The sequence below is a fragment of the Acyrthosiphon pisum genome, chromosome X (assembly GCF_005508785.2).
Source record: "Acyrthosiphon pisum isolate AL4f chromosome X, pea_aphid_22Mar2018_4r6ur, whole genome shotgun sequence".
Classification (NCBI taxonomy): domain Eukaryota; kingdom Metazoa; phylum Arthropoda; class Insecta; order Hemiptera; family Aphididae; genus Acyrthosiphon; species Acyrthosiphon pisum.
Window position 1 is genome coordinate 26,899,456 of NC_042493.1, and position 15,542 is coordinate 26,914,997.

Genomic DNA, 15,542 nt, shown 5'->3' on the forward strand with positions numbered 1-15,542 from the left:
AACTGAATCCTGGTTGTCTGGATTTAATCCAGAGACCAACGTCCACTCAAAACGTAAATCCGTGCTTTATTGTGTTGAATTTTCACGATTGATGGAACAATAATATGTATTATTATTATAAGTATTACAATTTTAATAGATGAACTGCAATTCTACAAGAGAGTTCCAGAAAGTCGGTTATCTCAGCCACGATGCATTGATGGAAACGTCACCTCATATTATGGTATTGCGATCGATGGTTTGTAAACATGTATTGTATTACATTTTTTTATAATATGGGATTTCACTAAAGAACTTTAGTTACACACTTGGTATAGGCGCAATTGGTGGGGGGGGGGGGGGGGCTTGTAGGTGCTAAGCACCTCCAATATTAAAATTAGCCCCTCCAAAAATGTGTATTTAAATTTAAGTATTAAATCCTTCATTAATTATCTAATCTTCATACCTAATACAGTAAACGTTGTTTGAAGAAATTTTTTTCTAAAATTTAAACATGGAAACGGAAACGAGCCCGTGCATCAACATGATGTTAGATTATATTACATATAAATACCTATATGTTGTTCATTGTTTTATTAATAGATGTACTATAATATATTAAATGAAAGAAAGTGGGTGAGAAAAATATGGTTGTGGTATTTTAATATTTGGTGGTGGTGGAGCCCCCCACGGCTGTTTCATTTAAATATGTTAAGCCCCTCCAAGTTAAAAACTGAAATTGCGTCTGTGGCACTTGGTACGATAATAATATTACAAATTTCTTTGGTTAAATATAAGTACCTATACATTTATAATTAATAGGTATATATAATGTTTATGTATTGTATTAGATGGGCATAAATTCCGTTCGTCAAAGTTATTGTTCGACTCGAGAATGTGGCTATAACAGTGATTCGAGCTGTTGCAGTATTTCTTCTAAAGACACAAATATGTATAGTATATATTTTCATTATTTATTGATATGTCCATGATTATATTTAGTTATGCGTTACATATTGTTAACAATAATATTATTTTAGAAATACATTACCGCCCGAATGTTCAGACAAATTTCATAACTCACAAGAAATTAATCAACTAAAAGAACAACTTCAAAATATAATCAATGAAAACCAAGAACTTCTTTTAAAACACAAATCTATAGTATATTTTTTAACTTACTGATAATTGTATACAGTAAAATTTCGTTATAACGTTTTGCGATTGGGCAAGTCAAAAGAATGTTGTAATCGTAAAAATGTTTTAATCGTTGATGTTAAGAAAATTCTAGTTATTGTTTTCATAGTTTTAATATTTTAATATTTGATATTACATGAAGATTTTTCCAATCAAAAATAGTGTTGAATATCTGAAGTGGAAAAAAACTTATAATATTTATAGCGATATACCTTCTTTGTATGAACGTTAAATTAAGTAGAGAAATGAAATGTATAGTTTTTCTTTTCTCATTCTTTAATTATTAATTGTATGCCATAAAACAAATCTATATCCAATAAGTTTAATATCTAAGAGTACTAAAAATATACAATAAACTAGTCAAATTCTAGGGAGTTGATCCAAACTAATTACCTAGATATTTTGTTGTATAGCCGGGAATGTGTTATATGCTTGGATGTTATGACGAAGTTTTACTATATTTTATTGTAAAGAGTTAATATATTTTTTTTTTATAGACCGAACGAAACGATTTATTGGTAAAAACTTTGAATCGTCCCGTAAGTAAAATTCCATGAAACAAACAATCATAATTTCTAGTTATTCGTATAATTAAATTTATTGTAGGTTGTGTTTAAAAAAATAGAAGGATGCATACGATTTCCTGGAAAGAAAGAAATGGTAACTACTTATACAATTATAAATTAATGATTAAAGGAAAATTGAAATTGTTTTTGTTGTAATTTGTTTATATCCCAGGAAGAAAAACTTTCAGAATTTAAATCAGAAATATTGCGATTGAATTCTGAGATTAAAGAAGTACATATAACTCAATTGAAATTAAAATCAGTCAAAGAAATTCTTGACCAATTTAATGCTACTAACTGTCAGGTAATTGAACATATGCCAAAAAATGAATGTGAATATTAGTTGAAATTGTAAGTAAAGTAAATTGTTTAAAATACTGTTATGTAAATAGTGTGGAAGTCTTTCATTTAAAGACAAGGTCAATACAAGTACCAAAGTTCAAAAACAAGAAATTCGACAAATCGAATTGCAAATAAAGTAAATTATATATTATTTTGAGAATTACATATATAAAAATTTAGTTTTATTTCCAATTTGTAATTGATTACGCCTACCTACTGTTATAGCGTGCATCCCGTGTGCATCCTTATTCATACTTTCATTTCATTTTCTTAACTTTTGTGATATATTTATGTTTTATTACAAAAATTTGATATTTTGAAATTAAACCTGAAATTTTCCTGGTATTTCCCTAGTATAATACCCTATTTTATTTTACACTACATTTTAGTAATCACACTCCACGCATACACATTAGCTTTTTCAAATCTGCTACACTCAACCTCTGTTCTGTTTTTATTGTCTACTGCACAACATTGCGATTTATACAACACATTCTGCTATTTCATCTATTTAATAAAATCTACCTTTTAATTTTAACGGCAGCTTCTTGACCCACAAAATATTTGACACTTCTACACACTTCATCCATACATAGACCTATTTCTGACTTCAACCCCATAACGACTATTATTATGTACCACTAGTCCCAAGTAGGTACTTATATCTCACACAGTACATCACCCTTCCCCCTTAATTTTTTCGTTAATTTCCTTCAAAACTATACACGATTGACTTTGTTTTATTCTTAGCCAGATAACCTTCCAGCACTAATCTTAACTCTTCCAGTTATTGGTTAATTTCTTTCTTTTTATAAAATACCTATACTCTGTCTCAAATTAGAGTAAGCTCAGTCAGCAGGCTTCTACGCTCAGCGGTACCAATAGGTGTGCTACGCTCGTATAATGTCATTTTTATTACCTATTCTAATAATCGACTAGCTTAACATCTTGCTAAAGTTAATATGATAACGTTTTCGGCCACCACTAATCATCGGAAACCAAAGCCACGGGGAAAGTAAAATCATCGATAGTTTTGGTCTGACTGAACCAAACGAAAATTGGTCGCAGCTTGAGGTTACTCTTCTTTGAGACAGAGTATATTATACAATATGTTTTTTTAGACAGAAGACTAATGAGTTGAATAAAATTGTATCAGATTATGAAGATATCGTTAAGACGAATCAAAAAATTACCGATGCACGTCATAAATTAGCTGATGGATTAATAGAATTATTAAAAAAGATAGAGGTGCGTCAATGCAGGTTTTATAAAAAAAAAATATTAATATGTATTAAAATAAACTTATAGGAGTACAATTTAGAAGGTTTCAAAGATTTAATAAATGATTTAAACAAAAACAACGAAGATATCGAAACAATGGAATTGATCATCAAAGAGCGTAGTAATGAAATTAATGATTGCGATGAAAAGGCATGTCCTAACTCAAATGCATTTTTAACTTTATGTGTAATATAACATGAGTAATAACAGATGATTTTTATATATCTACCATGGATTTTTAGTTAAGACGTGTACAACATGAAACCAAAGACATCACGCTTAAAACGAAAAAAATGGAAGATGCGATCAAAAATCTGTTTAACGATTTTAATGAATCGTATAATAAATTAGAAGTAATATAAAAAAAAATATAATTTTAAACAATTATTTTAAGTATACCATACTATAGCTATGGTATAAATATGCCCAAGTTGTTATTCTTCAACCGCCTTAAAAAGACAGCTATCTATAATAAAATTACACACTTTACAGTGTACCGTAATAGTCTATACATCTTTTGGTATTATTATGTGTTGATAATTATGATATAGGTAGGATTTTTATGTTTCAATAGTGTTTTATAAGATATTATATTGGGAAAGAATCTATAATAAACGTGAATTGTTGTATTTATTTAGTTGGTTTACAAAGAACAACTGGAGGAACTGTTGGCACTGCCAAAAGTTTTGAAAGAAACACACATTAAACTACAAGAGGAGATCGACTTAAGAGTATTGGCAGAAGAAGCAATGAATAAATTAGAACGCGATATTAGACACGTAAAATAATAATATCTTTTGTAACAATATAAATTATTAAGTATTCATTTAAATGCATAATATTATTGGATACCATTTTTACCATATTCGTTGATAGATAAATACAATAGGCAATATTTTTCATTAAGGTGGAAAGTCTAAAAAATCCAAATCAAAACGATGACGAGACAATGAATCGAGCAATTGAAGACGAAAAATTACAAATAAAAAACGAAAATAAAGTTATTGAGTATATTATGCAATTAACTAGTTTATCTTAAATCAGGTATTTCAGTAAAAATATTTTTCAGGTCAAAATTAAAATCTCTTGAAGAAAACATTGAGTTGGCTGTAGAAAGCTTGGATAAAGAAACTCAGGAACTAAACGCTGTAAATCTACAAATCCAAGAAGCTATTGCAGAGAGCACCAAACACATAAACGCATTCAAACTTTTTTCGGAAATACATTTGGAGAGAATAGTTAACGACTTGCATAGATTACAAGAGATTTTGACGGAATCTCAAAGCAGAGAGTGTGCGAAAGTTCTCGTTAAAAAAACGGTAAGGATTTACCTATATAGGATGAGTGAGTGGGTGAATGCCGGTCAGATGCAAAAACCAGTCATACAAGTAATCTCAAAGACTAAGATTAATAAAAATCCGTTTTATCGTACAGCTAATTTCCTATTGTATGAAACCCAAAAATTATTGTTCCCGCCATATTATGTTAACAACTAATAACAGAATTTTTTTGTTTTCCTTTTTTCGAAGTTTACGTTGCTACGTTTGCTATTTGAAATAAATTAGTGTCTATTTCATCTAATTAAGTTACTTATTAACCTATTTTATGCTAAATGCTATGTAGTTTAAGGGGATTCGATACCGTGATTTTCTGTTTTCGTCTAACACACGTGTGACATAGTATTTTAGACGTGTTTTTTGCCAAACATACCAATTAGATCTAATGAAACGATAAGAATTCTGAAAACAGATTTAAATTCGTCATCAAGTCTACTTGAAATCGACTTTCCCACATTTTTGATATTATCTCCCAAATTCCAGAAAAAGTCATATAAAAAAAGAGGATTTGAACATTTTTGTATTTCAATTTTGGAGAAGCTAAAATCAAAAAATCAAAATTGTGGGGAAGTCGATTTCAAGTAGACTTGATGACAAATTCAAATCTGTTTTCAGAATTTTTATCATTTCATTAGATCAATTGGTATGTTTGGCAAAAAAACACGTCTAAAAATACTATATTACACGTGTGTTAGACGAAAACAGAAAATCACGGTATCTAATCCCCTTAAGATGCTTGCAGTTATAAAAGGCATGGTTAACATTATTTATTGAAGATACAACGGAATTAAAAATTATTTATATTTGGCCATTACCACCAAAACTAATGGGGGCAATACCAATCATTCAAATATATATATTTGACCGCCTTTAATCGCCGATTTAAAACTACAGGTTTAATGGTGTATTTTTGTTATTTTGTTTTACATGTATTTCAAACAAGACCGGTATTACCTAATTATTAGGTAAGGTTGTTAGTAGGTAATGTTATAGACTATAAGTTTATAAATCAATATTGAGGATTGACCGAAGTTTCGGAGTTATATTTGGGAAGATATTATAAGAGTTTCCCTTAGGTGACCGTCATTCACCCACTCATCACCAAACGGTTTTTCATGATATATTAACACTCTTACTGCCATGTCAGTCATATACACTGTTTTCGATCTCTTGTACCACCACCTGTTCTTGGCTGGATAATATAAATCATTGGTTTTGTTGGAGGAAGGTTAGTTTGAGTTTCTATTCCAAGTAATGATTTACAAACTTCACGTCGAAAAGATGTTATAGTTATTTTGGACTTTGTTAATTCTTTAAAAATTATACACACGTTTACCATAGCCATTCCAGTAATGAGTTCTAATGCAACTTTTCTGTACTATTTTACGCCTCTTTTGTTTACACAAGCATATGAAGCAATTTGATCAGATTTGTACCACATTTTCCTGTATTGTAATCAATGATTATTTTGGGCTTTATTCTTGGAGTTAATGTTATAGAATTAGGACTTGCTCTTTTATTTCTTGTTGAAATTTGTTCCTGTTCTAGTCCATGATATTTTGATAACTTCAGGAAATCACGTTGGTCCTTCCATTTCAAAACTACTATACCATCTTGACACTGTTTTCCAACAACCTCAGTTTTTTTTCAATTTAGCCCCTACAACATCTTTAGGAAGATATTTCCTATATTTTCGAGTATTTTTTCGAGTTCCAATTAAATGGGTTTTATTTTGAAGTAACACGCGAGCTAGAACACAATTTGTATACAAGTTATCTGAGTATAATGTTGTCCTGCATTTAATAAATTATTGGTAAGTTTCTTCACAATCTTTTCACCAACATTTCCTGTAGCTGTTACTGTGTTTATCTCTCGACCAGAATATATTTCAAAATCATATGTGTAACCGTTCCCAGTACAAAGTTTAAAAACTTTGACACCAAATTTATGTTTTTTTCCTGGAATGTATTGCCTAAACCCAAGATGACCTCTCCAGGCAATCATACTTTAATCAATTACCATTTTTTCACCAGCTGAATAAACTGACTGAATATTATTTTTCAAAAATGTAAGAAAGGGTCTGATTTTTACTAATTTGTCATTTGAATTAGGTATTTGGTTATGATTGAAATGTAACATCCTCATTAATAGCTCAAATCTATCGCGTGTCATTAGATGTGATATAAAATCATTTTTATATAATGGGTCATTAGACCAATAATTAGATAATGCTGGTCTAACATTTAAGCCCATCCATATAAAAATACCAAAAAACACTTGAATTTCTTGGAAATTAGTATCTGTCCAATTATTCATTCTAGAAATTCTAGTTGATTGGAGTACTTGATTGGCATAAACATTAGTTTCACAAACAATTAAATTAACTAAATCATCATTAAAACATAATTTAAAAATATCAATAGGAGTTGAATTTATATGTACAGTATGTGTTTGAAGGCCTTCATTACCAGTAAACTGAAATATCTTAATATGGTTCCCTACATCATAATCTTCCCTGGTGAAATTTTAACTAATATCAGAAAAGGATGTCATTGTTTCACTGTCACTGTTATTCGGTAATTGTCTACACTACCTAGTAGATTATCATCACTATCACCAGAATCTGATTCATTATGATGATTATTTAAAACAAATTCAGGATCATTATCTGAGTCATAAAATTCACTATCTGAAATATCATAGTCATCTTCTAACGCCATTTCAATATCATAAGTATCCATTTTTCTATAAACATAATTAACATTTTAATTTTATTTCCTACTAGCCGACCCGTCAGAGCTTCGCTCGTGATTAGTTGTTTATTTTGCCTTCGGACGATGATATGTAGAATTTTTTATTCAAATGTTATCGTTTAATGTGATCGGCAAGTAAATATACAAAACGGTTAATGAAAACGTATTGAAAAACTACTTCATCAATTGATAACGGCTGGACCAATTTTTCAAATTTGATGGGTATTTTCAGATTTCCGTTTTTGTTTATAGATGGTTGCTATAGGAGAAATAACAACTTTATATAGATTATAATTATTATTTTTATTTATATACGTTATTATGTATATTGAATATTAATCCGTTAGAGCACACCACTTGTACCAATCTTGTATCTTTATTTCCTGTGACTTTTAGTTATATTTTGCGATTTTCGTATAGCTACTGACCTTCCCCTAATCCGGCTAAACATCTGTTTTGAATTTCAAGTAATTCGGACGAGTAGTTTTCAAGATTTTGATTTCGGAAAAAAGCGACATTAATTTTTATTTATATAAGATTAGCAAATAAGTATCTTGTGGTATAAAGTATGTTTAGGAGTAAATATTGACAGTTGCTATAATCATAAATAGTATTATAATAAACAGATTTTGCAATACATAAATAACTAATAGTAACATAAGTAACTAATTTTTATATTGAATGAATAATACATAACTATTTGTTATTATTGTAAAATAACAGTTATAAACTAATAATAAATAATTTATGTAATAATGAATTTAAAAATGGTTATATAATACTAACTATAAAGTCTAAAAAAATAAAAGTCTTACTATCATGCTAAAATGTATAGTAATTAATGTATTGCAGAATTTGTTTCTTATAATAATATTTTGGAATTCGTACGACTAGAATACTTACTTACCAGCTACCTACGTCGTTGAGTTAGAGATTTAGACTACTTAGAGTATGTTTTGAGCAAATAATTTAATCATTGTATAATAGTATGTGATATTTGATAACAACTTTGGTCTACAAAATATTATCATTCATATTATCATGTTCGGGGCCTTGTCAATCACATATGACTGACACTTTTTTTTTATCATTTTGATTCACATGCACCCCTGATATGGCTACACTGATCCAAAACGTGTTATCTAAACGGAAACTAATTTTATCGCGTATAAACCTTTATGAGTGGTACACATGTTTTCGCCCCGGTGGCATGAGATAACTTATTGTCAATCAAATTTGACTGACATAGCGCGCATAGAAAAATCGTAGAATTCGGCTTGGCGGTTAGAGTGTTAATTTATCATTTAACTATATAAATATGTTGATGTATAATAACTTTACTTGTCATACTTATTTTTAATTATTATTTAAAAATAAATAATAATTTTAGTATGCTTTATACGATGATTAAGAGGACTCCACACGGGCATTTAAATCTCCGTCTTACAAACGTACCTACACCACGGAAAATTTTACTTACACAAAAGTCAATTATACATTTTAATCTGTAATTTCTAAAACTAGAGTACATTTACCTCTTACAAAATGTAAAAGCATAATTATTATCTAGGGCATTTTGGAGGGATTTATTGATATTTTTATTAAGAAAAAGATATGACCATTTTTAAACTATACATTTTTAAATGATCATAGCTTACTAACTAATTATAATATCAATAAAATCCTCCAAGATAATACCCAAGAAGATCTTTAAATTTTTCTAGAGGGAAATTCACTCTAATTTAATAAATTACCGAGTACAATGTATTATTATAAACATACAATTTGCCATGTTATACGTTTGTAAGACGGAGACAGAAAATATCCGTGTGGCGTGCTCTTAATCATCGTACAAAGCAAACTAAAATAGATTTATTTAATAGATTAAGTTAGATTTTAGAGGTCTGACCTAGTTTCAAAGTCATGAACATTGAAGCCAAACACAATAAGCTGGAGTGAAAAAGTATTTTTCAAATCAGCATATTTAATTGAAATTTTTATATATAGATACATTTAGGAACATCTAATGAGCGAAGCGAAAGAATGTATTATATGTGTGATTATTTTTCTGTCGTTAACATTAGTGGAACTAAAAATTTTTTGATTTTCGAAATCAGCATCTTTTCTGGTAGAAAAGTGAATCTAGTTGGTACCTATTTTTGAGAGGTTTAGAAAGACCAAATTATTATAGTTATTGAAAGCGTCAAGAAAAACAAAAAAAGTGGTAATTTTTACACAAACCCAACTTTTGAAAAAATAACCATAGACCCTTCAAATGTTTACTAAATATTTAAATTAATTGCTTTATCCATATTTGGTAACATTTAAAAAAATATTTTGACTCTTTTTGAGCTAGTTATAAACTTTATAAATATTTTTTAAATTATGCTCAATACAAACTCTTTTATCTTGTCATAAAAGCATGAAAATGTAATTAAAATGCAAAGTTCCTTATCATTTTCGTGGAAGTTCATAAATATTAAATATACATAGGCACGACTATTTTTTATATGCAATTAAAGTTCAAATTTAGACAACATTTATCAAAAAAATTCATAATAAAAGTTCTTTACATAGCTAACATTAGAAATTTTAATAGAAGATTTCCAAAAATTGTTCTACCTTAGACAAAAATTAAAAGTTTACCAGCTAGTAACATAATTTTTTAAATGAGCTATTTATGTATTTATTTCAAGTTTGAAATACTCCTGTATATGTATCATACATTTCAAAATGCATTTAAAGATTGCAATATTATAATTGTATTAAACCTTCATAACTTGGAGAGTAAAAATAAGTATATAAAACTCACCCAATTTTTTATGAATAATTTGAAATTAAACGTAAAATTTTAAACATTTTATAAAATACTGTAAATAGTACAATCAAAATTATGTAAAAATAATCAGGTGGCCTTTAGAAGCGATGTCTTGTAACGATGTTTCATCTGACACGGTAGACTGCACGTGGTTGAGGTTAGGTTAGACATGAAAGAACAACACTGGAGTTTAGTTAACTACTAATCTTTATTCGACATCAGATAATTACAGTTGTAGTAGCTCGTAACGCGTACGGGAACAGACCGTCAGCTCGGCCAGCAGGGCGGTCGGGCATCGTTGCCGACGTCCCCCCCCCCCACCTGCCGACCGATTGACAAAAGAACCAAAACGGCCAGTATTGCGGCGTAACCGAAATACCGACCGCGACATTCTCCCCCACCAACCCGCACGACGCTGTCTGCCTACTTACAGCTCGTCGTCGTCGCTGCCGGGTAGATTCGACAGCATGTTGATGTCTGGGAGCGCCTCCGCCTCTATCCGGAGCTGGAGAAACTCCTCGTCTGATTCGAGGTTGATGAGGTAGGTCACCTTCGACTCCTCGTGCACCAGCCCGTCCTGTTTGAGGTCGGCCTTGGTCCTCACTGTCCTGACGTTCCTCGTGGTGATTGTCAGCGTCTCCCTTGTGGGTCGTCCGAATTCCTGTTGTTTTGCGAGAGGGGGTACCACTTATCCCTGGTCCAGCGCGATCTAGATGAGTGGGATGGTCATCAGTTCTTGCGGTGTCGTCCCTACAGCCCACCTAGCCAATGCCCGTCCGTCATCCGGTTTTCCATCAACGGTTGGTCGGTCGATTTCGGGGTTTCCCCTATCGGTGTGGTCACAGGTTCCGTTTGGGTACCCCTTTCCGCTCGTGGTTGGGACTTCCCGTAACGTCGCCACATAGCCATCAGCGTTTCCCGCGTTTAGGAGGTTCAACGCCACTTGGTCTAGGATTAGTTGCACCACATCCGACACGGTTCCGACACAGATTGAAATCCCCGTCGTATCTGGACCCAGTGGACCGGTTTTCGACGGGGGGCACCCCACTGGGTGTCGCTGTTGTCACTCGGTTGTGTGTCGACATCTTAGTTTTCCTGCTGTAAATATAAAACGTGTTATGAGGAAAACATACTTGATACGGGAGAATACCCCTATTGTCAGTATCGCTGGTTTTCTCATCCCGTGTGTGTTGTTTGTATGTCTACTGTAGGTACGTTGTAAGCCTCCTGTCGAGTACCATTCTTACCCTGCCTGGGTCCGTCCACTACTTAAGTTACTACCTCTGGCATTGGCTTCCCTCACTTCATGACTTGGTTCAGGTTCCCTACTTGGGCTGGTCTGTGAGACTTCGATCGTCATTTTTTTGTTGCCACATGACTTCAGCATGCGTAGACAGTTGTGCCCTCGATTGGGTCGGCTGATGTGTGACGTAATTGTCAGGTTTACCATTTCAACGTCTCTAACGTCGGTAACATTTTGTGTTTGTCTACTCCCCTATTTACCATAGCATGTCATGGAGTGACATTGATACGTTTCGGGACACCCTTTTGAACCTCCGTTCTCTTGCAAGGTGAAGCAACCCGTTGATGTAGTGTTGAGATGACGAACACCACATGATGGGTTTTGTATGACGTGGCTTGGTTTTTCCACGTCTGTGTTACTTAGGAAAACCTGGAATGTTTCCACTAGGTATTTCCCGAGTCAGTTTTGGGACAAACCCCTCGGACAAGTTTTGGGTTTTGCCTTGCCCGCATATCTGTTGCTTGACACCGTCAGTTGATTATGAATTACATCGCATGGTGTCGTCAGCGCGTACAAACCTTGGGTTTCCTTCGGCGTTGCTTTACTTTACCACTTATGGGTCCTTCCACTACTTTACCTCGTGTCTCAGTCTTTGCTTGCCCTTCGGAATCCTGGTGTTTTCTTCCATCGTTCCAGTTCGAGTTCCCTACTTCCAACGGGGTCGGTGACGGTATGACTTTTTGTCGTCATTGGTTATTGCCACTTGACTCCGATGTCAGTTTCGTTTGTGTCCTCGATTGGATCTGCTGGTGTGATGTTATTGTTAATTTAACCAGACTCACCGATGTGAAACCTGTTTGTCACGATCAACACCTGTACGGACGTTCCCACCGTTCACTGAAAGTGCCCTACGTGTTTTTTAAACAGCCCATGGGTCTCACCCAGTTCCATTTCTTACGTGGTTTTGGGGCTTCCCGAGATTACCGAAATGCGTTATACCCTGTTTTGTCGGGACTACCCGTTGGTGGTTGTTGCCCCTTAGTGCCTTTGTGTTGTTGGTCAGACTATACTGTTACCCAGTACCATGCCTTCCCACGTGGTCCATAGATAAATGTTTGCTACTACACGTGGAGTACTCTTGTGTTTAACCCGTGGTAAGTATTATGGTTAACGTAATATTGACTAACTTATGGGCCACGAGGTTCAAAATCCATAAAACTGATTGCACCAATGACAAGATAGACTGCACGTGGTTGAGGATAGGGTGAAGCGAAAGAACAACACTGGAGTTTAGGTTACTACTAATCTTTATTTGACATCAGATAATTACAGTTGTAGTAGCTCGTAACGCGTACGGGAACAGTCCGTCGGCTCGGCCGGCGGCGTAGTCAGGCATCGTTGCCGACGCCCTGGCCCCCACCACTTGCCGAACAATTGCAGTGTGTCGTGCGGGTGACAAAGAAGCCGAAGCGGCCGGTATTGCGACTTAGCCGAAATACTGACCGCGACACATCTTATTAAACCCGGGTTTTCCGGTACTACTACCACGCTGTTTAAAAAAAATCATATAACCACTCAGACGTCTATACCTTTATACTAAAATATTTTGTATTCGCTGGATACCCCAATTTCCTCTCTCGTTTTTTGCAGCTCAAATAATATATATAAAAACCAATATTTGTTTTTTGAAGTTCATATTTTGTTTTCATAAATTTAATAAGCTGATGGTCATAAAGTTTTACTTCTTTAGTTAAGTCTTAAGTTTCTTCTTCTATTTTTAAACTTTTTTTATGACACTCACACTCGGATGGTTTAAATAAAAATATCCATCAATTTGGTATGCAAAACCACCTTATGTAGGCTACAGGGTAATAAATAATAACTATATTTAGTTAATAAAAAAATATAGAATGGCGGATATAACGCACCATGATTTTCTATGCAAACCATTTTGTATTATATAGTCATAAAGAAGTACAAACAATTTATCGAGTAATAGTGTAAAACCCTGTACCAGAAGTAACCTGTATTCGATATTTTTGATTGCACCACTTTATAATGTTGTTTGAGATACTAAAAATATAATATATCAAACAGATTTGATATGGTACCTAAAAGATTTAAAAGATTTTAATTGGCTATAATTTCAAAACTAGGTTGGACCACTCATTTCTGACTTCACCATTGGTTTTTAGTAAGTTTAAATCCGTAAGTTCAAAATAATTATGGTGTCCAATAAAGTTTAAAGTATACCTGTTTGTTTATTCAGTTTATGGATCATTTAAAAGATAAAATAACTTCAATTTACCAGAACGTGGAGACGTGTAAGCTAGAAATGCGTATTCTTCTGGAACAATCAAATGCACATAACACAACGCCATAATTTCCACATTGGACATTCATGTAAATTATTTTTAGTACGATGGTGTTAAAATAGTCTTTATGGCAAATTAAATTAAATAAAAAGTATTTGTATTTACACATATTAATATTCTATATTTGTTTTACAGGATTTTGGTAAAACTAAAAAAAAATAAATATTAAATTTAAGATTGGATAAAATTAAATTTAAAAATTGGGAAAAACAACTGAGTAGGTATATAATTTACGACGAGAGAAACAAGTTTTTAGGAATAATATTACAGCAAATATTGACATAAACTCTACTTAAAATCAGTGCCGTTATTGACAACCTCCTATCTTTGTAGTTAGGGTAGTTGCTTATTTCAATTGGCATGTATATGACTATATTGTACATACATAAGAATATATCTAAGGAATTATTTAACTTCATACAATTAAAGATATTTAATGAAAACTTTTAATTTCAACAAATAACTGTAATCAGACGAACACTGAACAGAATGTGGTAAGGCACTAAGGCAGTATGGAATCAATATTCTATTACAAAAAAATAATGATTTACTTGAGTCAACCTTTTTAATTTATCAATCCTTAATAATAACACAATAAACCCAACATAATATGCAGTTTTGCAGTGCTGTTAAAACTTATAATGATAATGATATGAATAAATTGGGTTTTTAAATTTCATGGAATTAATTTTTTTTAATATTTTATTTGAGAGAAAAATGATAAATCCTTATTTTCAGTAAAAATAAAAAACCTTTCTGTTATATTTCTTATAGTATACTTTATTTGTTATTAGTTGTACTTAAGGGAGACTGGGGTATGATGGGACACCTAACTTGCAACTAAATTTTTATCATGTTCATTTCATATAAACAGTTATTTGAAAGTATCAAACTAGATACAAGAATACATAAATTTTAAAATTTGATTTCAGAATTTAAATATTTTAACTTTTTTAATATTTTTTCCAGAAACTTGAAATTTTCCCATCTTATTCCATAACTGTGGTAAGATAGGACATAGTATGGGGTTATATGGGCCCAATAAATGAATGTATACAAAATAAATATCAAGTGCCTAATTATTTATTGATAAATAGGTTATTCATAAAAGTAACATTAAGGTTCAGTTAGATATTTATAAATTACTCAATTTAAAAAAAAAAAAACTTAAACAAAGCTTTAAGAAACTTTATAAGGAACTATATTTTGTAAAATATAAAACAAAATAAATGAGTAAAATTAAAAAAAAAAAAGGTGGGTAAGGGGATGTCGCTCTACTATACAGTAGGTTACAAGTGGGTCACTGTATAATGGATAGTATTAAATTTGAATTCAATGATATTATATCACTATATAAGAAAAACGATTCTGAGCGGGGACGGTATGTCAGTCTAGGTATAAGGTATCTTATATACTTATCTATGGTATTAAAAAAAAAATTGACCAATAATAGGTATCTATAATAAATTCCAAATTAATCATATCACAATATCCATTAGGTACTTATAACGCGTTATACATCAATAACAAATCCTGGTACTATCATAGATATATAATAGTATACTTTAGAAGTTTCAATAATATACAATCACGACAAAATATCTAAAATAGTTATTCCAGGTTTTTTAATATGTGATTTCGTCCAAATTTG

General features: G+C 31.9%; 1 protein-coding gene across 1 annotated transcript in view; it reads left to right on the forward strand.

The window, feature by feature from the left end:
* Positions 1-14,005, forward strand: part of LOC100569247 (putative leucine-rich repeat-containing protein DDB_G0290503) — a 15,381-nt gene extending 1,376 nt beyond the window's left edge. The window contains exons 3-17 of the mRNA XM_003241672.4: positions 1-53; positions 140-238; positions 831-931; positions 1,020-1,143; positions 1,674-1,715; positions 1,783-1,836; positions 1,915-2,046; positions 2,135-2,220; positions 3,206-3,332; positions 3,393-3,515; positions 3,608-3,718; positions 4,004-4,144; positions 4,273-4,373; positions 4,435-4,684; positions 13,786-14,005. Coding sequence (XP_003241720.1) covers positions 1-53; positions 140-238; positions 831-931; positions 1,020-1,143; positions 1,674-1,715; positions 1,783-1,836; positions 1,915-2,046; positions 2,135-2,220; positions 3,206-3,332; positions 3,393-3,515; positions 3,608-3,718; positions 4,004-4,144; positions 4,273-4,373; positions 4,435-4,684; positions 13,786-13,899 — 1,658 coding nt within the window. The 3' untranslated portion in view covers positions 13,900-14,005. The remainder of the gene's footprint in view (positions 54-139; positions 239-830; positions 932-1,019; positions 1,144-1,673; positions 1,716-1,782; positions 1,837-1,914; positions 2,047-2,134; positions 2,221-3,205; positions 3,333-3,392; positions 3,516-3,607; positions 3,719-4,003; positions 4,145-4,272; positions 4,374-4,434; positions 4,685-13,785) is intronic.
* The last annotated feature ends 1,537 nt before the right edge of the window (positions 14,006-15,542 follow it).